Here is a 26,619-nt window from a genome sequence, read left to right as displayed (position 1 = left end):
TTATGGTGGTTCAAAAAATTATTTAACCAAATGTTTTAACACATTTGTCAGTTACATAAAAATGTAATATTTAAAAAGTGCGCAGGTATACTTGCACAAAAACTACATTTAAATTCAGCTTCAGCTTTTTGCTAATTTTAATTGTGCATTCAACAAGTGAGAACCATGTGGAAATAAATAAATTGATTATTTTACTGAGATGCCTCTCAGAAAACTCTTGGCTATACAAATTTTTGTACCAACATTTACAGACGATCCGGAACTGGAGCCCGTGCCTCTCGGGTTCCGTCAACAACCTGAGAGTTGAACAAGATATACCAAGATTAACGATCGATGCTGACGGTTGGTTAGAGAGCTCGGATGGAAGTTTTCACTTCTATCGACAGTATTTTTTCTTTACACTTTGTTGCTCATCATGATCATGAATTTAAAATTTTTCTTAAAATGTCACATATAGTATAATAAGATGTTCTATCCATAATATACATAGTATAGCTACTATTACTTTTTTGGCTTCAAACGTTAATTGATTTCTTGAATGATTTACAACTTTTTGTCATACTTACTTATTTTTTAATAAACTGTGCGCGACGTCAGCCGCCGAAAGCTATAAAGCATCAATAATATTATACCTGAATCTAGCGTAGTGCCTAGTCTTTATGATATCCCGACCTCGTAGGTACGCAATAAGAATTAAATCTAATTAGTTCTTTTGTCGTTTTCCCGGAAATACATAAATAAAATAGATAAACATCAGACTGAAGAACCAGCCCCATGGCCATAAAAAATAAGAAAAAAATGTAAGCCTATTTGAACAAAAAACTATTTGTCCTGCATCTGGTGCCATTAAAAAAATGAAAATCTGCAAACAAAACCATTCCATTGCGATTTTTTTTTTGGGCGGGAACGAGTGAACGAAGGAAGGCGCGCTTATACAAAAAAAAAATTGTTTAAATTATTGTTCATTGTGCATATATTTTTCATACTTGTAAATTGTTTATCCTGTTTTATAAATATTCGATTTTTGTATATATAAATTGTTAAGTGCGCTTCCCCATCGCCATGGGGAAGCGTACAGGTAAAAGGCCGAAGAACGGCCAGAGCGACGCAGAACCAGCAGACGAACTTCCCCTATCCGAATCCTCGGTATCTGACGCGGAGGTGACTGAACGTCTCATTGTAAGAAGAAAGGATAAAGAGAAGTATACCCCTTATAGAGCGACAAATTATTATAGGTTGTACGACGAAAATTCAAATAAGAAGGAATTTATTGTATTTCTCAATCGCAAGCAGGGTGAAGTCAAAATATCAGACAAGGACAGGTTGGGTCTGTCAAATGGAATCAGGAGGCATTGCGTATCGGGTGTGTTGCACCTGAGGTCCGTTAATGCTTTTAAAGTTGGTGTTACCTTTGACCTGCCTAACAATGCGAATGTATTTTTAAAAAATGAAAAGTTACTTAGCGAGTTGGAGATGGTTGCCTCAATTCCGGCTTCTGAAACGGAGGTCACTGGAGTTCTTACTTCTGTTCCCACTGATTACTCCAACAAAAAAATTCATCAATTAATTGCATCGAGTAAAAAAGTTATTGCTGTGAGAAGGTTCATGCGGCGAGTAAAGGACCCACAGGGTGTTGTCTCCTTTGTTCCAACGCAAACTGTTGCAGTCACATTTGCATCAACGTTGTTACCTGAGTATGTAACACTTGATCACTGGAGGCATGAGGTTAATGTATATGTACCCCCTATTAAACAGTGTCTACGCTGTATGAAATTTGGCCATATTGCTAAATTTTGTAGAAACAATGAAGTTTGTTCCATATGTTCTGACAATCACAATTTTAAAATGTGTCCAAAAACTTTAACAAAATGTGCCAACTGTGGTGGAGATCACATAGCTATCTCATCTACCTGTCCTCTGAAAAAACAAAAAATTGAAGAAAACAAAGTGAAGTCCCGTAGTGTTAGATACTCAGATCTCTTCAATGAATCTGCTTTCCCTCAATTAAACTCAAAGTATATTGACACACACTTGAGCAATCTTATAAAATCTGACAAATTTATGAACCTCTTGGTTGAAGCAGTTTTACAAATTTGTACGAATAAAGATAAGTTAACTATAAATTCAAATAGTATTAAGGAAATTCTGAATAACACTTTTAGAAAAAAGACATCTAGTTAATTGTTATTATGGATACATTGAATATAGTGCAGTGGAACGCTCAAAGTATTATTAGTAATAGGCTTATTTTTACAAGGTTTTTATATGAAAATCATATCCATATTGCTATAATTTCGGAAACTTGGTTAAAACCACATCAGTATTTTTTAATAAAAGGCTATAACACAATAAGGAATGATTGTGGTAATAAACACAATGGTGTAGCAATTTTTATTCATAATAATATCACATTTTCTAACATAAATACATATTTTGATAGTGCTCTACAAAATGTTTGCATTAAAATTAAAATTAATAACAAAGAACTGAGTATTGTGAGTTTTTACAGTCCTTCCAATTCAAATCCTCCATTTAATAAAAACAATTTAAACAGTTTAATTAAGTCCATTCCAGAGCCAATGATATTTGCAGGTGATTTCAATGCTCATCACATGTTGTGGGGATGTGTTGATACATTGCCTCGAGGTAAAGATGTTTTAGAGGTTATAGATGAGAATGGTCTTGTTATTCTGAATAATGGTCAAGCTACCACAATAGGATCTCCATCTTGGCGTCCTAATGCTCTTGACTTGACTTTGGTAACTCCATCATTAGCTCTTTTATGTGACTGGTCAGTTATTGACAGTCCTCTGGGCAGTAGTTATCATCTCCCTGTAATAATAAAAATGGCAGTAAGTAGTGATAGTAGTAGTTTTCAAAACACATTATGTAATAATCTACATTTGCCCACTCACCCTAATTATAAGCAGGTGAATTGGAATATGTATAGTAACTTAGTTGTTTCTTATTTGGATGATGTTAAATTTGACACTTTATCTTCAATAGATGCTTTTAATTCCTTTTGTAATATTTTACTTTCTGCTGCCAAGCAGTCAATCCCTAGCTGTCTGTTTTCCAAAAGTTCTAATAGTAATAATGTTACTAGTTCTTGTTCACAAAAATCTTTTAAATATCCTTGGTTGCCTTGGTGGAATCAGAGGTGTACAGAAGCAGTTTTAAATGCTAAAAATGGTTACATTAATTTTAAAAACAACTCCACTGATGAAAATTATGTGGAGTTTAAGAGATTGCGGGCTTTAAAAAAACTTATCTTAAAAAGTGAAAGAAGAAATAGCTGGATAGGCTTGTGCAATTCATTTAATCGTTGTACTCCTTTGTCTTCAATTTGGAAATACATGCGCAAATTTAACAAAACTTACATTCCTGACAGTGTGTTGAATGATAGTTGGATTCCAGATTTTCTACAAAAGTATACTTCTGACTTTGTATCAAATGAGTTAACTAACTATGTAAATGTTGTTAATGATAGTAATAAATATTTGATAGAGCCTTTTTCTTTACAAGAACTAAAATCCGCTTTATTTACTAGAAGAGATACATCTTTCGGTCTTGATACCATTCCATATATTTTACTCAAAAAACTTAATTGCCACAGTCTCAACATCTTTTTAAATAATCTTAATCGCCTATGGAAGGAGAATACTATTCCTGCAGAATGGAAAACAGACTGTTTAATCCCAGTTTTAAAGCCAGACAAAAATAAAATGTTACCTGACTCTTATAGACCTATAGCTCTCACGTCTTGTGTTGGGAAGATATTTGAGCAGCTTCTAAAACAACGTCTCGAGTTCTTTATAGAACAAAATTGTCTTTTGCCTAATAATCAGTTTGGTTTTCGCAAAGGTCGGTCTTCTAGGGAGAGTATAGCGCAGTTACAGCTTGATGCGCATCAATGTTTAGCAAGTAATCAGTATCTTTTGTCTGTATTTTTTGACATCTCAGGTGCCTTCAATAGTGTAAATATTGCCGTGCTTTGTGACGAGTTATCAATGTTAGGGATACCAGGTAAAATAATAAATTGGATGCAATCCTTTTTGACTGACAGAAAAGTATATGTAAAATTTAATAAACATTTGTATGGACCACGACTTTCTTCTCTAGGTGTTTGTCAGGGGGGAATATTGTCTCCTTTAATTTTTATTATGTACATAAGACGATTGAACCTTATTTTGGGGCCAAATATAGTAAACCTGCAGTATGCAGATGACTTAGTCGTCTATGTATCGGGAGTTGATCTGATTAATTTAGCCGCTACTATTAATAAAGCACTTGTAAATTTATATCAATACTTTTCTTATCTTAATTTAAATGTAAATCCAACCAAATCAAAAGTCTTTGTGATTGGTCGTAAACGCACCATATTGCCTCCCATTTTATACAATGGCATTCCACTGCCTATTTCATGTGACATAAAATTTCTAGGTGTAACATTTACTCCAAAACTTTCTTGGAAAAAATATACAGATAGTGTTATAATTAAAGCGAATAAAGCTTATAATGTATTAAAATCTTTGTGTGCAACGTCGTGGGGAGCGGACCCTAAAATATTGTTAATTTTGTATAAATCGCTTATTCGTAGTCATTTTGAATATGGCTTTCATTGTTTCGCCGCAGACAGCAAAATTGTTAATAGTCTGGATAAAATACAAAATAAATGTATGCGTACAATATTGGGTGCACTTAAAACTAGCCCAATAGCTGCTATGCAAATCGAGGCCAACCTTCCTCCTTTGTGTATTAGATTTAGTTATCTTAAAGAAAGATTTATTTTAAAGCTCTATAGCTTGCCGACGAACAATCTTCTTAAGAATCTTATTGCTTATCAATCGTCTTCATTTCAGAGACAGTTGTTTATCTTGCAAGATTTTTCTTCATTTTTTAAATTTCTACAAGATTTAAATATTCATCGGAATAATGATATACTTCCCTGCCATGCAGGTTCTTTTCGATGTAAATATTCTGCAATTAATGTTGTAATAGATCCAAATTTAACTTCAAAAGAGGAGGTTCATGTATTATTGTCAGAATGGTCTAATTGTAAATTTGTTTATACGGATGGCGCAAAAAACAATAATAACGTTTCTTTTGCAATCTACCTTCCTGAAATTAGGAAGGGTATTGGCTTTAAGATTAATAGGTATGCCAGTATTTTTACTGCTGAAGCCGTCGCTATTCTTTTTGCTTTAAAGCATATTAAGAAACAAAATCAACTTAATAAGAAGTGGGTAATAGTTAGTGATAGTATGAGTGTGTTAAAAAGTTTGTCAAATAACAAAATGAGTGCTAACATCAATTACATCATTTTTGCTATAAAGGAATTGTGGTTCGAACTATGTTTAATCGATATTAAAGTGGATTTCGTTTGGGTCCCGTCCCATATAGGAGTAGCAGGAAACGAAAGCGCTGATTTTCTAGCTAGAACTATCATTAATATATCCGATCTATCCCTATATCCTGATTGCAAAGATCTAGACATTAACATACCATATACAGATATAATAAGTAATCTAAGACAGCGTATGACTCTTCTTTGGGGAAGATATTGGTACAATTGTACAGAAGTTGAAAATAAGGCTCATTCGTATACTTTGTTAGATAATCCCGTTAATAGCACACCCTGGTTTTGTAAGTTTAAAAATAACGCTCACAGAAAGTTCTATACTACAATAACACGAATGCGTATTGGTCACTATCGATTGAATTTTCATCTTCATCGCAAAAAAATTGTCTCCTCTCCTTTTTGTGACCATTGTAATAAGCAACAAGATCAGTCTCTGGATCACATCTTTTTTGATTGTTCGTCCTTTGGCATACAGCGCCTTGTGCTGATGGATGAGCTACTGGAAATATATGGTGCACCCAATATAATCCCGCTCTCAGTAATAGATCTATTAAAGGACACATCAACTTATATGTCCTTGTATAAATTTGTATGTAGTACTGTAAATACATTGTAATTTGTAGATACATACGTTGTAAATTTGTTTATAATTATGTAAATACGTTATAACTTGTACATATACAACTAGTAATAGCATAGCGCAATTCGCGAACTGAACAGATAATGTAAATAGGTAGGTATTATTCTAAAAAGTTATGCAAATTACACTGGATTTGACTTTAAGAAAAGGGGAAAATTATTAGAGGCTATATTACTGGATTTGGACTTACTAAAAGGAAAATATGGAAAATATTCTTTAGAGAATTATACATTAACGGAAATGGTAAAATAACTGATGACTTTAAGACTGGATTGGATTTGATGAAAGAAACTACTATAAATATTCGCTATCGAATATACATAATTGGAAAAGGAAAATGGAAATAATGTAAGATGAAATGAGAAAACTGGATTGGACTTTTTGTAAAACAAAATAGTGAAAATAATAAATACCAAGAAATGAAAATACTAACGACAAGGCAGTAAGGCCCCTGGCTATAGCCTGTTCGAAAGAACGAATTAATATATAAAAAAAAAATATATATATATATACCATTCCATTGCCGTTTCACTTTCGTTTTGTTTACTATAATTTGTGATCGATACCGGCAAGTGTCACTTAGTAAACATTACTGATTTATTGGTTTAAAAACTACGTTGCGGAAACTCTAAGAATATCTTTGCTTCACAATGTCTCAAAGTAAGTTTAAAAATAAAAAGTAGGTATTTTCGTTTTAGGAAGTTGTCAGTAAATATATGATTAAGTTTATTTAATTTCAGATTCTGAAAAGCCAAATGTAAATACAGATAATTCGGATCCCACCGGCCCAGCAGCACGAAAAGGGGTGCTCATATCCTTCAGAACTGGGAAAACTATGGAAATACCTGAAAAAGATATTGTAAGTGGACATAACCTATAAACACTAGAACTGCAGGTTTTTTGTATTTTGAAAGAAAAGTATTTACTACATTGCCGGCTTTTATTAGATTTGCATACATATGTGCCAGGAGCTGGTGAACTTACTTAAATTTTTATTCAATCAGTTACTAAGTTGATGAATTTACTCTTAATGAGGAAATAAATAGTCATTCAATAAAATTGATTTAATTTGTCAAATATATATATATAATCTTAGAATTCCTTTATCTCACTGATAATTAATATTTTATAATTTAAATTAAATATTGCCTGCTGTAATTGGTATGTTTTTTCTAAACCCACAGTTAGGCAGGTGCAGATTTGTTGGTGAATTTGAAAAATTGAATCGTATTGGAGAAGGCACCTATGGAATTGTCTGTAAGTGTACAGAGTAGTCTTCTTACAACAGATATATACAGACGTCTTGAAAATAATCCAAGCTGTAATGATAGTTGGATACATATTTTTTTTGTGTTGAGAACAAACAAGTGTTGTGTTGATATTAAGTGGTCACCATTATTAGGTATGCTTCACTTTAAAGTAAGGACTTAGTAAGGATTTTTATTACAAACCATTGATTAGGTGTTTTTTTGTCCTCCTCTTTTATAATAAGAAGTTACTTAAAAAGTCCACTCATCTAGATAGTGAAGATTATGTTTAAGTTTTTGTCATATATGAAAAGGTGGAATTTGGAGGAATCAGGTTGAACTGTTCTTCAGAACATTAATGCACTATTAGAAAAATATTCATACTAATTTTTTTTTTTTTCAAATTGGTGGACCAATAACCTGATAGTATGTGATCAGAGCCACAAGGACTCTTGCAACACCATAGAAATAATAGGAAAGTTGCTGGCATCAGGTGGGTGCTGTATGCAATTTTTTAAATTGACTTGGCATCATCCTGTAAGGTAACAGGTTTGGTTATATGATGGAAGACAGTTCCTTGAAAATTTGCATTGCAAGGTTGGATGATGTTTTTGTTTGTAGTTTCTGCAATGGTGTAATTTGATAATGCACATCAGGTCAAACAACTCTTCAGAACACTGAATGAGGTAGAAGACTTGAGTGTTTCATGTGGTGGAAGTGACATCTTTCTGTCAAGTGAATGTCACGGCTAACCTAGCCAACCCAATCCAAGTGGGCTGAAGTTTGATTTATAATTTATAATATGTTTTAACAATTCTTAACTCTGGGATGGTTTGTGAAGTGTAGCCTTGGAAATTCTAAGCAACCAAATTGGCAAATTTATAGGTAAAGTTCTCACTAGCTATTTTTTTTTCTTTTAAGCCTGGAGTTGGCTAACATCACATACAACTTTTTAATTTCTTTGTAGATGTGTTTAGGTATTCTCACAATGTTTTTTTCAGCTTCATGAATTTATAAGAATTGATAACACACTGATTCATGGCGGTCAGGAATTGAACCTGTAACTTCCAGATGAGAGAGGCACATTCACTACTTTGTGTCAGCAACACTCACAAAAATTATTAAAAATGCATTTATATTCAATTTATAGATCGAGCAAAAGATAAACTAAATAATAATATAGTTGCTTTGAAAAAAGTAAGGATGGATGTAGAGAGAGATGGACTTCCCCTTAGTGGGCTGAGGGAAATTCAAGTACTGATGTCATGTCGCCATGAAAATATTGTGCATTTAAAGGAGGTGCTAGTTGGCAGATCCCTTGAAAGGTATTACTAAATTTACACCTATTATATACTATAAGTATATTACTAGCTGACCCAGCAAACATTGTATTCCTGATATTAAAATCGCGATACAAAAGTAACTGTTCATCGTAGATGGGTGAAAATTTGAAGTTGTATGTATTTTTTAATGCTGACTCATAATCAAACAAATTTAAAAAAAAAATTAAAAATAATTTCGTGTGGACCACCCTTAACATTTAGGGGGATGAAAAATAGATGTTGTCCAATTCTCAGACCTACCCAATATGCACTCAAAATTTCATGAGAATCGGTCAAGCTGTTTCGGAGGAGTTCAATGTTTAACACCATGACACGAAAATTTTATATATTAGATATGATATCGAAAAATTATATAAATTATTAGAATTTATTAATTGTTCACTATTTTACTGTCAAAGAGTATATTGATGTTGCTTAAATTTTCTGTATTAAGTTTCCCACCAGTTTATAGCCAACATTTTGACTGGTTTTTATCCTAGTATAATATTAATGTGACACAGGAGCTCTCGCCTAAACCTAGCCCTATATAAGTATGAATTGGTTAGTTAACTTAGTTACCTATAGTTTTGCAGACTTTTTTTAAGATGTTCAAATAATACCAGTGGGAGGCTCCTTTGCACAGGAAGCTGGCTAGATTATGGGTACCACAACGGCGCCTATTTCTGCCGTGAAGCAGTAATATGTAAGCATTACTGTGTTTCGGTCAGAAGGGCGCCGTAGCTAGTGAAATTACTGGGCAAATGAGGCTTAACAACTTATGTCTCAAGGTGACCAGCGCAATTGTAGTGCCGCTCAGAATTTTTGGGTTTTTTGAGAATCCTTAGCGGTACTGCATTGTAATGGGCATGGCATATCAATTACCATCAGCTGAACATCCTGCTCGTCTTGTCCTTTATTATCATAAAAAAAATAAAAAGAAATCAATATTTTTTAAGAAAATTTTACCTATTCTGGTATCACTCACCACTATGGCTAGCTTATGACTAATGCTCAGTCCTCACATATGGTATAATTAGAGATTAGCTCTTTTAAAAAACTCTTCACCTTAATAAAATTAGTATAGATTAATGTGTATTATATAATGAAGGTGTATAAACTTTCAGTATTTTCCTGTCAATGGAGTACTGTGAACAAGATCTTGCATCATTATTGGACAATATGTCATCACCATTCACCGAGTCGCAAGTGAAATGCCTGATGCTGCAAGTATTGAAGGGGCTTAAGTACTTGCACTCAAACTTCATAGTGCACAGGGATTTAAAAGTTTCCAATTTGTTACTGACTGATAAAGGATGTGTAAAAATTGGTAAGAAAATTTTAGAGTTATAGTATTACAATTGTCATGGTTTATTGTGTGTGAAATGTACAAATAAAACCCAACTCAGACCAAAAGCAAAGTAGCCTCCTGGGACATTCACTAGTCTCTCAGAGTGTAGATTGGGTTGTCAAGTATGTTGCTTGGTGTGTATCCATTTGGCTCCGATTGCTCAACACAAAATGGAACAGTGTGTTGGATCGGTTTTCAATTATAACACTGACAATGGTGGGAAATGCCACACAAGCCATATTCCGAACAGCGAGGTTGTGTATTGAGCAAGGCGGAGCACACTATGAGCAGTTTCTGTAAATTTGATGTTTACTATGAAAAAGTAAGTGTTTGTTTAGGTTGTTTTGTTAGGTTAAGTCTTTTAAAATTTTTGTCGTTCCGTGAATTAGGTAGAAATATAAGTACATTCTATGTAGTTTACTCTTTAATTTTACTTAAATAGGGATTGCACATCAGTGAAAATATTTTTTTTTTTTGGGGTATGTAACACAGTGTTACTACGGTTCTTAAATATTGTGAATGGACTCATTATAAGGCTCCATTTAAAGCTCCTTTCGGCTTGACTGATAGTTTTGTAAAATCCTATATATACACTCTCTTGTAAAACCAGAAAAATTACAAGTGTTCTATTCTATTCTTCCTACTATGGCTCCTGTGGAATGTATACCTACAAGAGTGTTGCCAACCTTATCAAGTGTCAAATAAACATACATATGAATACGAAAACCATAAACACAATGGTATGTGGCGTGCAAAGATCAAACAGGGGGCTCTTTTCTACCTACCACAAACACTTTTTTTTTGGCAATGGCTATTTTAATCATTACACATCACTTGAAAATACCGCATATTATCTTTATATGTATTTTAATATAAATTGATTGATGAAATCTTATACAATGAATACACCCCTGTATAATATTTTTATGGAATCCTATTACCAATAAGTATAAAAGATGAATTTAAATATCTTTTGCATGCCTTATTTTTGTATAAAAGAAACATGGGCACACATATGAATCATATAAAAGCAAAACAAGCAATATCCTTTTTTGACAGTTACTGGTAAATCGAAAAAAACTTTATTAAGACACGTACAGTTGCATTTTCATGGAAACAAATTTACATTATGATTAATAGATGTTAATATTTTGTTAATACAATTCAAAACAACAAATAATTTAAACGATTAATTAAAAAAAAGCAAAACATAAATGGATTTTGCTGTATTTGAATTTGACATTTGATAATTGCTGTATTTGAATCTCACTTCAACGGATGTTGCTGTGTTTGTTCCTAACTTCTAAATTATGACGCCATATTGAATACAGATATTGAGGAACAAACATTTTTGATACTTTTTGCGGAATCCTGTACTTACCATGTTTGCATGAAGTAGTTTACTAACTAACATTTTTTCATGCCTAGTTGAAAGAAGTTGAAAAAGATGTTTCAAATAAATAAAAATAATAAATCAGAATACTATTTGTATTTAATCAAATTAAGGTAACTTTAGCCACAATATTTATGGAATTGTACCTATAGATAATAATTATTAAACATACAAATCTGTGAATGTTTCTTGCGGTTCACAAATCATGTCAGACATATTGTGTGTGCCTCCTTGGGTGTCACTTTCTTCACTTGACTGATTATGAGACACCAAATTAACATAAAAACTCAAGCGCTCAATAGATTCCCAATTGTTGCCATAGTGATTAGTTAATAATTTGCGGACATCTGTTGCTTTTGCTACGCTGACACTATTGGTTGCAAAAATTTCCCTCGGATTGAGACTAGATGTAAGCACACCTGGCAGGTTTACATTTTTGAAAGTACTATTGTCATGTTTGTAATGTATGTTTCCTTTAATCAAAACATTTCCTTCCTACTTTGAACGTTTTAGTTCATAACGTTTGCAGCTTTTAAATTTGAAATGCCATTTGCCTACAGGCTTAAAAACATCCGCAGCTGCATCTTTCCAATCAAATACTTTACAGTGATTTCCTAAAGTTATAAGTGTTGCACATTCTTTAATTATTTCGTGATATTCTTCTGGATTAGCGATTATCTCCCTTTTTCTAATTTCTTTTTCAATCCTAGCAAACACCCTGTCAGGGGGTATAAATGAGTGACCCACTACAGGAAATATAAGCTCCACACTTTTTATATGGGAGGGGGCTTCAGAAAGCCACTTCGCACACATTCCCACAACTGTTGTATTTTTGTTCTGTCCAGCGCAACCATCGGCTAACAAGCGAACTGTCTTGATACCAATTAAATCAGTATTTTGTAATCTATGATAAATAGCTGATGCAATTTGGTTTGACGCTTTAGGGAAAGAATTTTCTGCCCAGCAATATGCAAATACATTTCAAAGGTTCTAATTTACTTTTTGACGAACCCTGCACAATAGTGAAATTAAACAAGTTTATCTGTCGGGAGTAATACGCTGATTGGTCTGGGGTTTTGGGCAAACATAAATTTTTCTGACAGTCGTATGATAGTATAAGTAATTCCGGTTTCTGTTCCTTAACTAAATCAAAAAACGCTTTAGCTTTTAGTTTATGCAGTCTTTGTTTTATAATTAAATCATTGCGGATACTAACATCCGTCTCCGTTTTGATTTTCTCACCAAACTGAAGGCAAAATGAACAAACATCAGTTCGAGGCGTTCCGAACCCCAAATTGTAATTCCTCGTAAAAACTGTTCGAAAATATGACGACTTAACTTTTAACTCACTTTCAGCCTGAGTATTGTACAGTCGCCATAATTTGTTGATACTCAATTCTGACGATAAGTAGTACCTTTTGGTGTTCCCACGGCAGTAATGGGGCTCATCACAATGCAAATTTTCAATAAAACCTATAACTGCAAGTTTCTTTCGAGCATTTTTCTGGGAAACGCGATCTCCACCCCTTTTTTCAGTGAGTAAAACTCCATTTTCAAAATATTCTTTCATTACCGTTTGGACCCGGTACTTAGTAATTTGTAGCACTTTCAAAAAAAATGTTTGACAAACAGGCACTCGCTTCTTTGAAGAGAGGCTGTACATGAAGTAGCTAATTTGAAAAGATTTTGGCTTGTGCTTGTTATTTTTTGGACGATGACGTTGAATCGACTTTACTGAGCAGTGTTTCAATATGAAAGCATCTTGATTAGTTTTATCCTTAAATTTATAAAATCCTTCAAAAAATGATTTAACATCGGACATTTTTAGATTTTTGCACTCAAATTTTTTATTATGATTACATAACGGTCTGACAGCAAATGTTTTCGGTGAATACCTAAAACAAAGCAATAGTTGAAAGGGAGTCAAAGTTGATATAAAAGTTTCATCGATGTAAAACAACTATAGACAACTGGCTTAAAAGCTTTTGAGCCGCTTTGGAAACACACATTAACAAAGAAACTTACAAAAAAAAAATCTTTTTATCTTATAATCATAAAACAGCTTTATTACCGCAGTTGTAAAAAAGCAGCTTAAATTTCTTTAGCACATTTAGAGAAAAAAGAAACGTAATTTAAATAAACATACAAGCAACCAAATAACTCTAAATAAATACCAACAAAATAAATGTATCAAAATGATGTGATCATACTAATGACATGTATACAAACCTTTCAACTTTGGCCACATTCCTTTTCCAATTTTCGGGATGTTGCAATACGTTTTCGAGCTATACGATTATCTACAGCTACAGGAGAACAATCCATGATTAAAGTTTTCCACGAATTTTCCACTAGAACTTAAAAAAATATTTAAAAATACAAGATAACACGGAGAGGTCTCTAGCTTCCAAAACAATAGACGCCATACTAATTCGTGATACATGAGGGGCTGTGATTGGCCAATTAGGATATTGCTATGTATGCATTTGACAAACGTGGATTTTGCTTGGTTTGCAATCAACAGTGTTTTTCGTGGCTATTTTAATATGGGATGTTGCTACTTTTGAAGCGACGTGACTTAGAAATCTAGGTAACAATTAAATAAACAGTTAAGCGGCAGCAAAATGTCAAATTTAAAAATTAATGGATATTACTGCTTTTGCTTTTATAGGATTCATATATTAGATTCCAAATGTAATCTTTAATATGTTTATTTTTAATAAATGATTGTGTGATTGGACAAAGAACCACTTAACCATACATGCCATGTAGTGTCTAGAATTTAGTCTATGTTAGCAATTCTATCGTAGCCACAAAGTTCAAATAAAGAAACCCATTTTTGATTGCGCATTATTATTAGTGGTAAGTTCATTGCACTGGCTGCTTTCTAGATAGGTACCACAGTTTGAAGCTGTGAAGCAGTCATTTTCAAGCACTATTTTTGTTTTTATGGAATAGGAGGACAAACAAGCGTACGGGTCAGCTAGTGTTAAGTGATCACCGCCGCCTACAATCTCCTGCAACATCAAAGGAATTACAGGAGCGTTGCCGGCCTTTAAGGAAGGTGTACGCGCTTTTTTTGAAGGTACCCATGTCATATAGTCCCGGAAACACCACACAAGGAAGCTCATTCCACAGCTTTGTAGTACGTGGAAAAAAACCTCCTTGTAAACCGCACTGTGGAGGATCGTAACACGTCCAGATGGTGGGGTTAAACAGCTCTTCGGAACACTCCCCGTGATAAATGCGCTAGGAGACACACAATGAAGTGACATCTCTACGCAACGCCAAGTGATCCAGCCGTTCACAGAGCACTGGGTCCCCGACAATTCGAGCTGCTCTGCGTTGCACGCGGTCAAATGGGTCGAGCTGATACTGTGGTGCGCCAGACCAGAGATGACAGCAATACTATTTTGAGTTTTGGTTTGAAGGGTGCCATAGCTAGTGAAAATATTGAGTTACTGAGACTGAACATATTAAGTCTTAAATTGACATTGTGGGGATCAACTATAAAACATCCTAAGTCAAAGATAATAATTATCTTTTATTTGAACAAAATACAAAAATATACAACAAACAACATGTCAAAATCTTAAAATATCAAAATTTTAGATACTTCTCGTTTGATTTTTAAAAAGTTTTTGTCGATGTCGATTTACTGATTGACGGTGACATACTTTCGAAATCAGTTTAAAGTTTTTGAATATCTGTAATAGTTGCGGACTAATCGCCTGGTCACACGTCATAACGATATATATCATTGGAAATATTTTTACATTACAGCTGATTTTGGTTTGGCGAGATGGTTGGGCGCTCCGGCTCGTAGTGCGACGCCGCGAGTTGTAACTCTGTGGTACAGGGCACCAGAGCTACTGCTGCAGTCACCTAAACAAACTCCAGCACTTGATATGTGGGCAGCTGGTTGCATCCTAGGGGAACTGTTGGCCAACAAACCATTACTACCAGGCAGGACTGAAATAGAACAGTTGGAGTTGATTGTAGATTTGCTTGGTAAGTTATCTGTGTTGCCTAGAGTCTAGACACTGAGTGGTTTTAGATAAAAATTTTAACAGTGTTAAATTTTCAATAAATTTGGAAATCTATATTATAGTATTTTGAATAACGCGAGTGCGAAGTTATTGGTTCTACTAAAATCGAGTTTTCATCAGATCTCGACGTTTTAAGGTCCTAGGAAGCTTCCCTAACTATTACCTTGAAGGTTTCCAATTTCAAGGCGATTGGCGCCATTTGAAAGGGCTTGACCAAACTTGGATTTTGAATACAATTCGGACCGGTAAATTTTAATAAATCCCAAAAAAACTACGCTAAGTTTTTTTTGGAATAACTTTTAAACTACTTTACCGATCAATTCGAAACACCAATTAGCTTTTAATATCAAAAAACTACTTCGATCACCACCAAGCCGGTCAAAAAAAGTTTATTCTAAGTTCAAGTTTGATCAATTGAAAATCAAAGATTCTTTAGGAGGTCCAAAAAAATACGTCGAATGCCGCCAACTGCAAAATGGGTTCATTCATTGAAAAGTTATTGCCGTTTGGAAATTAAAAAAATTGTGTTTTATTAAACTTTTACCAGACTTTTGAGCTCGAATATCTCAAAAACAGAACAGCTAACAATTTGAAGCGTTTAGGAATGGAATTAACGGAAAGTTGCAGGGATGGCCTGTAGAGTCAACCGTTTTCCTATTTTTTTTTATAAATATTGCTGCTGATTGTCAGACTAGTCAGCAGAATTTTTGGGATCAATAGGATTACACCATTTTCTCCCTTCATAACTCTCAATGTGATGTGATTGTGTATCCTATTTACTAAGGTATTGAAGTTTGTCTTGACTATAGTTTGGAAGCTCAAACTAATATCGACTTCTGGGTTGAATTCTTATATTTTGTCTTGCAGTTAAAATGAAGAGGCGAGAAATTAATAAAACCGTCCGTTGGCGCCTTAAAATCATCCACGACATAATAAATCTAACTGGCCAAATAGCTTTGCAATCTCAAGTGTATGTATGTATGGGATAATAATTTTTAATATCTCTTCAGGAACACCATCAGACGCTATATGGCCTGAATTCAGTGCACTGCCAGCCCTACAGAACTTTACATTGAAGCAACAGCCCTACAACAACTTGAAGCAAAGGTTCCCGTGGCTGTCTGCGGCAGGGCTGAGGCTGCTCAATTTCTTATTCATGTATGATCCGAACAAGAGAGCGACGGCGGAAGAGTGCTTGCAGAGTTCTTACTTCAAAGAACAACCTTTGCGTGAGTTTATTAGTATTATTATTATTTTTTATATAAGAGGGGGCAAACGGGCAAGAGGCTCATGGGATGGGGAGAAGTGAGGCAACCGCCCATGGACATCTGCAACATCAGGTGTCAATAGATGCGTTGCCGGTTTTTAAGGTATGCTCTTTTCGTGAAGGTCCCTAAGCTGTATCGGTTCGGGAACGGCAGCCGGTAATCGATTCCACAAAGAGGCTGTGCGAGGCAAGAAATTTCTTGCAAAACGCGCGGTTGTGGAATGCCAGACGTCAACGTGATGAGGGTGGTACCTACTTTGCACGTAATGTCCGGTGGAGGAATTCGGACGCTGGAAATCAATCCGAACAGCTCCTCTGAGCACTCCACGCAATTCGGTAGAAGATGCAGATAGAACCCACATCTCTACGCAACGCCAAAGAATCAAGCCGATCGGAGATGCGATGAGTCGAGCCGCTCTTCATTGTATGCGGTCAAATGGAAGAAGCTGAATTAAGTTTGAGACAAAGATCTTGAATTAACGGTTAGTCGAATGGTATGAGTCTGTCAAGTAACAGGAGCGGGTACGAAACAATTCAATTTTAATGGAAGTGCTGATTGGAGTTTCCATCGAGTATCACAGTTTATGGAGGTAAAACGGTAGACATCAATAGGCGACCTATGATAATATTGTATGGTATACCAGATGCTGACTAGATGGACACGTCATTGACACCGTATTCTGCCCCCAATAGTAATAATAGTAACTAGTAGAATTACTGGGCTACTCTGACTCATGTCTCAAGATGACTGTTCAGAGTTTCACTGCATGAGTGGCACTGCAACATAATGTGCAGAGTGCACTGACCTGTATAAATACCACTGGACAGGCTGTTCCATATGTTTGACAGTAAATTTTTTGTGCCTATTTGAAGCGCCACTCGCGAGCGTCCAGAGAACTAATTTTGACTTATAATACAAATGGCTGCGAAGGAACTTACGAATTAGTTTCGTTTTTTTTCCGTGTTATTTATTCTTCAAGAATCAACGTTAAAAAGTACACATTTTTTTTGTAAATAGTTTCCCGCCGTCTTTCGATGTTTGCTTAGGTTATCTTCACTAGTGTTAGTACCGCAGACTCTCGCTACATGGCCAACAGCGCCAAAATGGCGTATATCAAACAGGCACAATAGCACTTTGACAGCCGCCAATCCAGTGATATATAGTAGAGGTCAGTGGCAGTGTATCGTTTGCTCATCTTATCACTTTGCATCTGTCGCTATCGTAAATCCTACTACTCCACAGCTGAATATCTTACTGATCAGACAGCCTGGGACTAGATTATAATTATTTTATAGCAATAACAATGACAGTACAATATTGTATATTTTATTTAAAATGACGCAAAAAACAATACTGGGAGAGTTTCTTGAGTCGCTTTTACTCTCTCAGGGCGCCATTTGTTTCCGAAGCGGTGGTAGTATATCAAAAATAATTCTAAAGGAATCAATATTGAGAAAATAAATGCATTTTATGCCTTTTATTTATGCCATCGCAAATAAACTTGATAAAGTGGTCCCATAGTCGTCTAATTTGTTTCATGATGATTAAGTCTATATATAAATATATAAGTCTATATATATTTAAAACGATAACAGGATCAAGTAACTTGGATATGTTTATGGTATCTAAATTTAACATAAAATTATTCATCCATTCCAATTCCAATTGATAGAGCATACAACATAGTGTATAGGCATGCTGTCACTTTATATTCTCTACTGTTGTGGCATTGATCCAGCGCCTTTTAAGGGCTGACGCCTAGGATAATATTTCACCACGGTGGCGCAGCCAGTCGCCCCTACCAACAAAATTTAAACAGCTCTATAGGGAGTCACTCAACTGGTGTTTGGTTAAGCAACCAATTTGGTGGCGCGACCAGCTCGGACGCGTCATGATTCTGGCGTCTCTATGGCATTGTTTCCCAACGTGGGGCTCATGCCCCACAGGGGGGCAATTTAAAAGTTACTGGGGCGCAATTTAAAAGTTACTGGGGCGATTTAAAATTCAACACGACTTTAACCCTTTCGATTTCATCAAATTTAACAAAAAAGGCAAATTCAAGAAGGTGCAAGAAAACTTTTACGACCGTTTCCATCTTCATATTTAGCTGAATGTGGATTTAGTGCTGTAAATGATTTACTGATAAAAAATCGACTTGATATAACACAACGCGGAGAGCTGATATTAAAGTTTAGCAAATTGGAACCGTATATAAAATATTTGTGCAGCAAGCATCAAGAGCAAGAATCACACTAAATGAATTTAGAAAAATCAATATTAAAATTATTTTGAATTGGAAAATTTCATTATATATTTGAAATTTTACGATCGATGTTTCGGATGTTCTTTTCCTAAAACTTATCATTTATTTATATACATTTTATATTTATCTTAAGGGGAACAAAACAATTTTAAAAGGTTAAAAATTATGTATGGGTGGCATAGAAATAAGGTGGGTCATGGCCTTAAAAAGGTTGGAAAACACTGCTCTATGGTGTCTAGTTTGGTAGCTTACGGACACCACGGTGGCGCGACTGGTTGCGCCACCACCACTATTCGTCACCATCAATTTTAAAACACGTTTCATATTTAACAATACATCAAATATGTAACTATAATTTGTTTGGGATGGCTCGTCTAGTTTTCAGTACATATTATGACCTCAATGGAAGTGACCATTATATCAACTATTATTCATTCTAAACTACCAGTTGCATCTTAGTTAACCAATAATAATTATATTATTGTAAAAGATTTGCCTACATATTAGTTGAACTAATACAACATATTTATGTCCACAGCATGTGATCCAAAGCTGATGCCAAGTTTCCCGCAGCACAGGAATATGAAGGGACAAAAAGGTTCAACAAACCAGTTGAACATACCATTATCAAACCTGAACACTGGTGCCAACGACCAAACAAATAACTTACCAGCGATTTCAGATCTTCTGGGGTCTTTAGTCAAGAAACGGAGAATAGAATAAGCAGAGTTTTCTAATTCAAATAATTCCAAAACACCGTTCAAAATAATCTATCCAGTCTGCCGTATGCACCTCTGTTGATGACTGACATATTTAAGGTTTCTACATTTTGGGATCAGTTTTTGGATCTGCCCATTCTTAAAGTTGGTATCTATCTATCGATGATATTGCCTATTAAAAATGTTTCTAGAGACTTCGTAACACACTGACTACAGGTGATAGTTTAAAAGCGTTTAGTTGTAAGATATCGAATAAACAATTATTAAAATATAACATTTATTTCATTTTACACTCGAGCTTATTACAGAGTTTTTGTCACATGTTTCCTTATGTTACAATTTTTTGCTTATAATTTTAATCAGATGACGCGTCTTCGTCGGCCGACAGACCCATCGCTTGCCGGAACCTCTGATATTTCTGTGTTGTCAGCACGTCGTTGCCGTTCAGTTTAATCTTCTCTTTCTGTGTTTAACAAAAACAGAATATAATAACACAAGTTGAAACCATTTCAGCCGGAAACCGTGGTCGCTAAGTATGGCCCTTATGAGGAAGCTCAATGTCGCTCAGAGGACAATAGAGAGGGCTATGCTCGCAGTTTTCCTGCGAGATCGAATCGGAAATGGTCCCTAGGAGAACCCAAAGTCTTCGGCATAGCCATCTGGGCTACCATCTGGTTGCGAAACTGAAGTGGCAGTGGGCAGGGCACATAGCTCGAAGGACAGGTGATCTTTTTGGCAGTAAAGTTCTCGAGTGGTGACCACGTACCGGAAGAAGTAGTGTTGGTAGGCCCCCTACATGATAAACCGACGATCTGGTCAAGATCGCTGGAGTAGGTTGGATGAGGGCAGCGAGGACTGACGGAGGCCGTCGTCCAGCAATGGACGTCTTCGGAAATTTCAAACAATTATTAGGTGGCTTTTTTACCCAGGATGCTTAGATGATGATGCTTAGGAGCTTAGTGAACGTATTGTTCGCCTCATAAGTGGTTTAAGTAGTTACAAAGTTGGCCGCCAAAATGCTCGGTCACGTGATCTGTTACGGCATAAACAATGAGCACAATGACGTACAAATTAATAGAACTAAGACAATTTCTTATGTATTAATTATATTATTAAATATCCATAGATTAAAAATTTTATTTCTTAGGTAAATCACATATCATTTGAAATATGCATTTTTTTATACTATAGCTCATTCGAAAGGCAGATATCCACAAAGAACGAGCAAGAAACTCTAAGGTTGCTTTTAGATCAACCGATCAGCGGCAGTCATAATACAATAGTTTCTTTCCTATTATCTCTATCATTGGTAGCGTGTTTTTATTGGTTATTGTTTGACAATAGGGTATCATGCCTGATTACTATTTGTTGAATTAACTTTTTTGAAATATTTTAATTGGCCTTTAGCGATCTAGAAAGTAGTTGGTAGATTAATTCATAAACAACACCAAAATTTGACTAGCAGCCAATGATTGGTGGATATAAGTATATGGATAGAATTTAATAGCGTTACCGATAGACCGGTTCCGCCGAGATTGGCTTCATTCTGAAAGAAAATGTTAGTACCAGGGGATCGATTATCAATTTCTGGTGAGCCAAGCTGTCAGGAATGGGTTCTAGCTGCCAGTATACGTCGACTGCTGCCATACGTATCTTAGCTCGAATCAAGAAGAATGGGTCACGATAGGATTGCGCGGCGAGGAACGATACTGGCGAGCGGCTAGGGGTTCAAAAATCTTTCCAGGGGCATGTTTTGCAGAAATGACATGGAGGGATCGTACGTAGTTAGTTTTCATCGAGAACGGCACACTGACTCGACATTAATACATAACGGAAGTTTTAATTCGTAATAGGGATGAACAAACTTAGTGATGGTTTTGTGAGCGTGCGATTTGAAATTACTCTTTAAGAATAAAAAATTGATTTCAAATAGAGTCTTCACCTCTGGAATAAAGCTTGTCTTATGCTGAGATATCTAGAGCGTACTTGGACTTTCCCCACGTAAAACATAGCTAAGTGTAAGCTGAAATTATATTAAGGCGACACTAAATGCCAGCGACCTTGAGCGATATGAGTTCACGGCTGCCGGCCCGCCATCTATGTAACAAAGCCAATATTTTCGAAATTCTTGGGTGGAAAACAGTTTATATGCTTACAATCCTCGTTATTCACTACTAATCTGAATAAATGAACCTACACAAAAAAGTTCAAGCTATAAAAATAACTTTTCTGAGAGAAGTACCAAAAAAATGCGTCACGCCATGCCAAAAAACTTGTTTAACTTCATAGAAAAGTGGTAGTTCAAAAAGGCTCGGCAGTGTTAACTAACCAACAGCAAGCATTAGCAACCTACAAATAAGACTTAAGGATATGTGTAACAGGATTAAGTAGTGTTCATAGCTCGAAATGCTATATTTTCGCCCCAAAACTTGTCTAAAAACACCATGTTTGCGTGTTTTCTGCTTACTCTTCGCCTTAAGCGAAGCAAAGACAGCCGAATAGAAACTTTATACACACACATACTCACGCCTTGTTCCCGTCGGGGTAGGTAGAGACAATAGAATTCCAGCTTGCTTCTATCCTTACAAACCTCACGCGCTTCCTCTACATTCATTACTCTTTTCATACATGCTCGCCGGTTGCGGGTGCTTCGGACCTTTCCTTTTCTCAAAACGTCCCCAATTTGGTCGACGAGGTCTGCCCACACACACGATGCCTTATATATTTGATGCGTCATTCTTTTTTCACTCATTTGCTCCACGTGTCCAAACCATTTCAGCATTCCTTTCTCAGTCCTTGTCACATCTTTCAGACCACAGCGCTTTAACTTGATCAGTTAAGGTTTACGTTAGTAAAGTCAGCAGTCTAAGTTCGCTCGGCACTGTACACAAGTGCCTCGATCCGCTCACGGTTTAGTATGACGCCCATGACGTAATACAGTGCTTACTCCCTTGGTGTATAATCTACTATTAATGAACTCTTCCTACTTCATTCACAACTAATTTAATTTTAATTAAATAAAAATATAATATATACAATCACAAAACGAGAAAGAAACTCAAGTTAGTAGATAAAATTTAAAATATTTTAGTCGGACTGCCTTTATGGACAGCTGAGCAGCCGAAGGAGAGGGCCGAGATACAATACTGTTAGATAACACAGTAGGTGCCCCTGCTTTTGCGGTATTACTTTTGAGATATGTATGTATATGTGTTTATGTCACAGAAAGAGAAAAATCATTTTGGTCACGTGATTGACATAGGGCTCAAAAAATATTTTTGTTTGAATACGTTTTTTAATGTCAATGGTTCTAACTTCTTAGTAGGTTATTGGTTGGTTACTTACTGTTTCTTTTTCTTGCTTTTCAATAGTTTTCAGTGTCCTTACACATTGTGAACATAAGATAATATCTTCCATGCGGTTAATTGTTTTCTTACGATGATGATGTTTTAATCTAAAAGTTGTTTATTTATTAGTAAGTAGGTAAAATACCTAACTGTTTTCTTCAGCCAGCTAATTAGGAAAGCATATTAAACCTTATCTACCTACGTATTTACAAGTGAAAGCATCGTCGTTGTAATTCGACTATAAGAAGGTGTATTTTGATCAAACAGTGGGAGTGGGTTCATTTCTGCTAAGCTAGATCAACTAATGAGTCTACAGCCCTATTGATGTTGAGCGATCACTGTTGCCCACGCCTTATTACAATATCTGGAGCGTGGCGAAGGTATCCAAATTATGACCTGGCGTCACGGCGCAAGGAAGATTGTTGCATAGTTTGGTTAAAGGTACTTGTAAAGAAAGTTCTTTAAAAGCGCTTTGTGGAACGTCACATACATGGTGAGGATTATATCATTAAATACCTACAATTCATTTACCGTTGCGTAGAGATGTGGCTTCATTGTTTTACCGAATTTATCACGGAAAGTGTTCCATAGCCAAATTCCACGTGCGTCTTTTTCTCACCAACTGAATGTTTGGAGTAGTTACTTACGTCACTTTAAAGGAACATTCTTTCAGATACCTACCTCCAATCAAACCGGAATAAATTTCGTAGCGTTGTGTATTCAAGCCTGTACGACATGGGTAGACCTGGTAGACGGGAGTAACTAGTACCTATGTGGCGCAAGGCTCCTGTGATTCCTCTTGTGTTGCAATACAGTGTGATCACTTACCATCAAGTAACCAAACAAACATGTAATTCTGATTACATGTTTAGTAGATTACAATGTAGTGTAATAAGTAGTAGCCAATAAGATTTTAATAGAAATTATCAAGCCTCATTTCTGTAATACTCGTGTGAATGCGATCAAAAATTTACGACATACAGCTTTCCACAATAATCGCATTGCATTTTGTCAGTTCGGTGCGATATAAGGTGGACGCCCAACTCATGGTAGGTGGGATATCTGTCGGCACATCTCGGACACATAATCCTGCCTTCAGACCGACCACCATTAGTCTGGTGCTCAATTAGCTCTTGTGACGTTTGAAAGTTCTGATGACAGCTACTGCACCTGTAAAGTTGACAAATATAGATATATGTAAGTAATATGTTTAACTTGCATCCTCGATATCCAAAGCAACAATTTCGCATTTAAAACAATTTCAGTGAAAGAATGTATCTACCTGACCGCGAACTAATTACACCCAGTTAGGACCTCAGATTTGTTCGAATGTGGTTACCATACACCGGTTAGACTTATCGTTTTGCCTTACACGCTCAGCATTGGCACGGAACTAATTGTTTTATTAGTTTCTTACTGGCCCACCCGGCTCGTTTCTGGTACTATTTATAAGAAATTTGACTTTACAAATTGAAGCTAGGTACAGCAAAATTTGTCTTTCACAGCATTATTGTTTTATGTTTGGTAAATAACGCTAGCGGTTGTTCAAATTCGTTGATCGCAGGTCTGATATTATATTGCTCAATCAATCAGCTCATCAACGAGAAGATTTTAGGTGTTCAGAAATGTTATCTGAAATATAAATAAATGGTGACTTACATAAATATGTTTGGCTGAAGATGATAAGCCATATGTTCAATTATTTTCTTTGGGTAGAAGTAATGAAACTTTTTGTTGCAACACGTTACGTAGCCAGGGACACCATGCCTTTCTTTGTAATGTCTCATCAATGACCGAAAGTTAAAGCCAGTTTCATGGCAGATACAGCATTCCATTTTGTAGAATAGACTGATCTGTTTGTCCAAAGCTGCGCCCTGTCTTGCAGGTCGTCCATCAACAATCACAACTGTATCTAAAATATCAACATCCTCTTGATTATTCGATTCTTTTTCAGACTTAAACTTTTCATTTGTTGGTAATGTGTTATTAACTGATGTACTATTAAGCAGAGATCTATCAACCTTTTCAGCGATCGCAAATTCGTCTAATGGCATGCATTCCAAATATTTCATTTCGGCTGGGGACTTCCTTTTAGATTGTTTGGCTTTAACAGGTTTAACATCCCCTTGCTGATGCTCTGCGGAACCTGATTTCGGTTTAGAATCATGTGATTTTATCTGATTGGTAACATTTTGATTAGATAATGCTGTAACGAGTCCATGCTGTTTAACGTTGGGATCGAATATAGCTAATTTCTCTTCATTGGTTTTTGTTTTGTGAAATTCTAAAAATTTTTGGGTTTTTTCAACTTTTACCGTGTATAGATATAACTGTGTAATTTGTTGTAAACAATCATGGCAAATAGCTTTTGGGAGGGTGTCGTCTGTGTGAATCTGGAAAGTCATAAGTAATTATTGCGATTGGCACATTGGTATGAGCATTCAATACTACATGGGATGTTTTTTTTGTATTGTACCTATTTCTTAACTACACTACTGTTAAACTTACTACTATGTCAAAAAGTTTCTTGAGTTTCCGTTTCACTTCGGCGCTCAGTGGCTTAAGTTTGACGACATCATTGCACAGGCACAGACGACAGGATAACTCACGAACAATAGTTTTCTCTAAAGTTAGAAAGTCATCCATATGGAATATAAAAAGTTTTTCCAAAAATATATGAGATACTAAATGTTTTGGGTAAATATTTACTTATTTGGTCATGGCAGAAACTATAAAATTTGGGTATAATGTGGCGTATGCGTAATTTTGATGTAATTCGAAGAGTTGTCAATGGCGACGGAGACACTGAAAAACGATATTTGGCGTATAATTCAAAGAGGATATACGTAACAGGTTTATTATCTTTTCAAATATATAGGTACTTATTAGATTACATATTAGGAAATTGACATGAGATGTCGCTCTTTCAAGTCAAGTTCCTAATATGGAAATATAGGGGTTGAGCAGGTTATCAACTGTAAGAACGATCCTGTAGAATGTAGATGAAGCTATAACCTCAGAGTTGAACAAGACATACAAGATTTACAAACGATACGTCACTCGAACGGTTGGCTTAGTGGAAGAGACGAAGAAGAACGCGAGAGGTCGCGTTCATAAATATCTTCAAATTTAATTTGTGTAATTAATCCCAGAAGTTATAAGTTAAGTTAGGGTTATCACTCTCAAAATAACAAATTGTTTAAGTAAATGTTTATCTGATTATATTGAAAGTGATTTGTGATGCATAAAGTGTGTGTTCTATGCACTTTCTTGTAGTTGTTGTTGCAGGCAACTTATACGTTCCTACAACGTTCAACAGATCGTCCTGAACAATGCTTTCATCAAAAAATGTAGAATATGTTGGCATTCTGCTTGCAAATAACTGACTCTCTCTAAAATAATCTAACACAGTAAAAAAAATATTTTCATCATAGCATATTGTTGCTCAGCGGGCGATGGACAGGGCCATGCTCGGAGTTTCCCTACGAGATCGAATCAGAATCAAATGATTGCGATACTGAAGTGGTAATGGGCAGGGCATATGTGCCCTGCCCATGAAAAATGACCGTTGGGGCAGTAAGGTCCTCGAATGGCGACCAAGGAAGGCATAGTGTTAGTTATCTCCAACAAGATGGACCGACGATCTGGTTAAGATCGCCGG

The 26,619-nt window shown here is 35.6% G+C and overlaps 2 protein-coding genes across 2 annotated transcripts; one reads left to right on the top strand and one right to left on the bottom strand.

Annotated features, from left to right (window-relative positions):
- Positions 1–6,533: 6,533 nt before the first annotated feature.
- LOC126966595 (cyclin-dependent kinase 10) lies at positions 6,534–19,885 on the top strand. Its single transcript, XM_050810745.1, has 8 exons — positions 6,534–6,662; positions 6,743–6,861; positions 7,187–7,259; positions 8,400–8,574; positions 9,696–9,898; positions 15,096–15,323; positions 16,372–16,590; positions 19,431–19,885. Exons 1-8 carry the CDS (start codon positions 6,653–6,655, stop codon positions 19,613–19,615), a joined length of 1,212 nt encoding a protein of 403 aa, XP_050666702.1. The 5' UTR covers positions 6,534–6,652; the 3' UTR covers positions 19,616–19,885.
- On the bottom strand, positions 19,872–25,734 carry LOC126966594 (zinc finger protein weckle-like). Its single transcript, XM_050810743.1, has 5 exons — positions 25,467–25,734; positions 24,618–25,351; positions 23,940–24,128; positions 22,957–23,065; positions 19,872–20,074 (listed from the first exon to the last, which is right to left on the bottom strand). Exons 1-5 carry the CDS (start codon positions 25,602–25,604, stop codon positions 19,967–19,969), a joined length of 1,278 nt encoding a protein of 425 aa, XP_050666700.1. The 5' UTR covers positions 25,605–25,734; the 3' UTR covers positions 19,872–19,966.
- Positions 25,735–26,619: the final 885 nt, after the last annotated feature.

This window comes from Leptidea sinapis, chromosome 10 (assembly GCF_905404315.1).
Source record: "Leptidea sinapis chromosome 10, ilLepSina1.1, whole genome shotgun sequence".
Classification (NCBI taxonomy): domain Eukaryota; kingdom Metazoa; phylum Arthropoda; class Insecta; order Lepidoptera; family Pieridae; genus Leptidea; species Leptidea sinapis.
The sequence above is the reverse complement of the archived record's forward strand: the minus strand, read 5'-3'. Positions and strand labels throughout refer to the sequence as shown.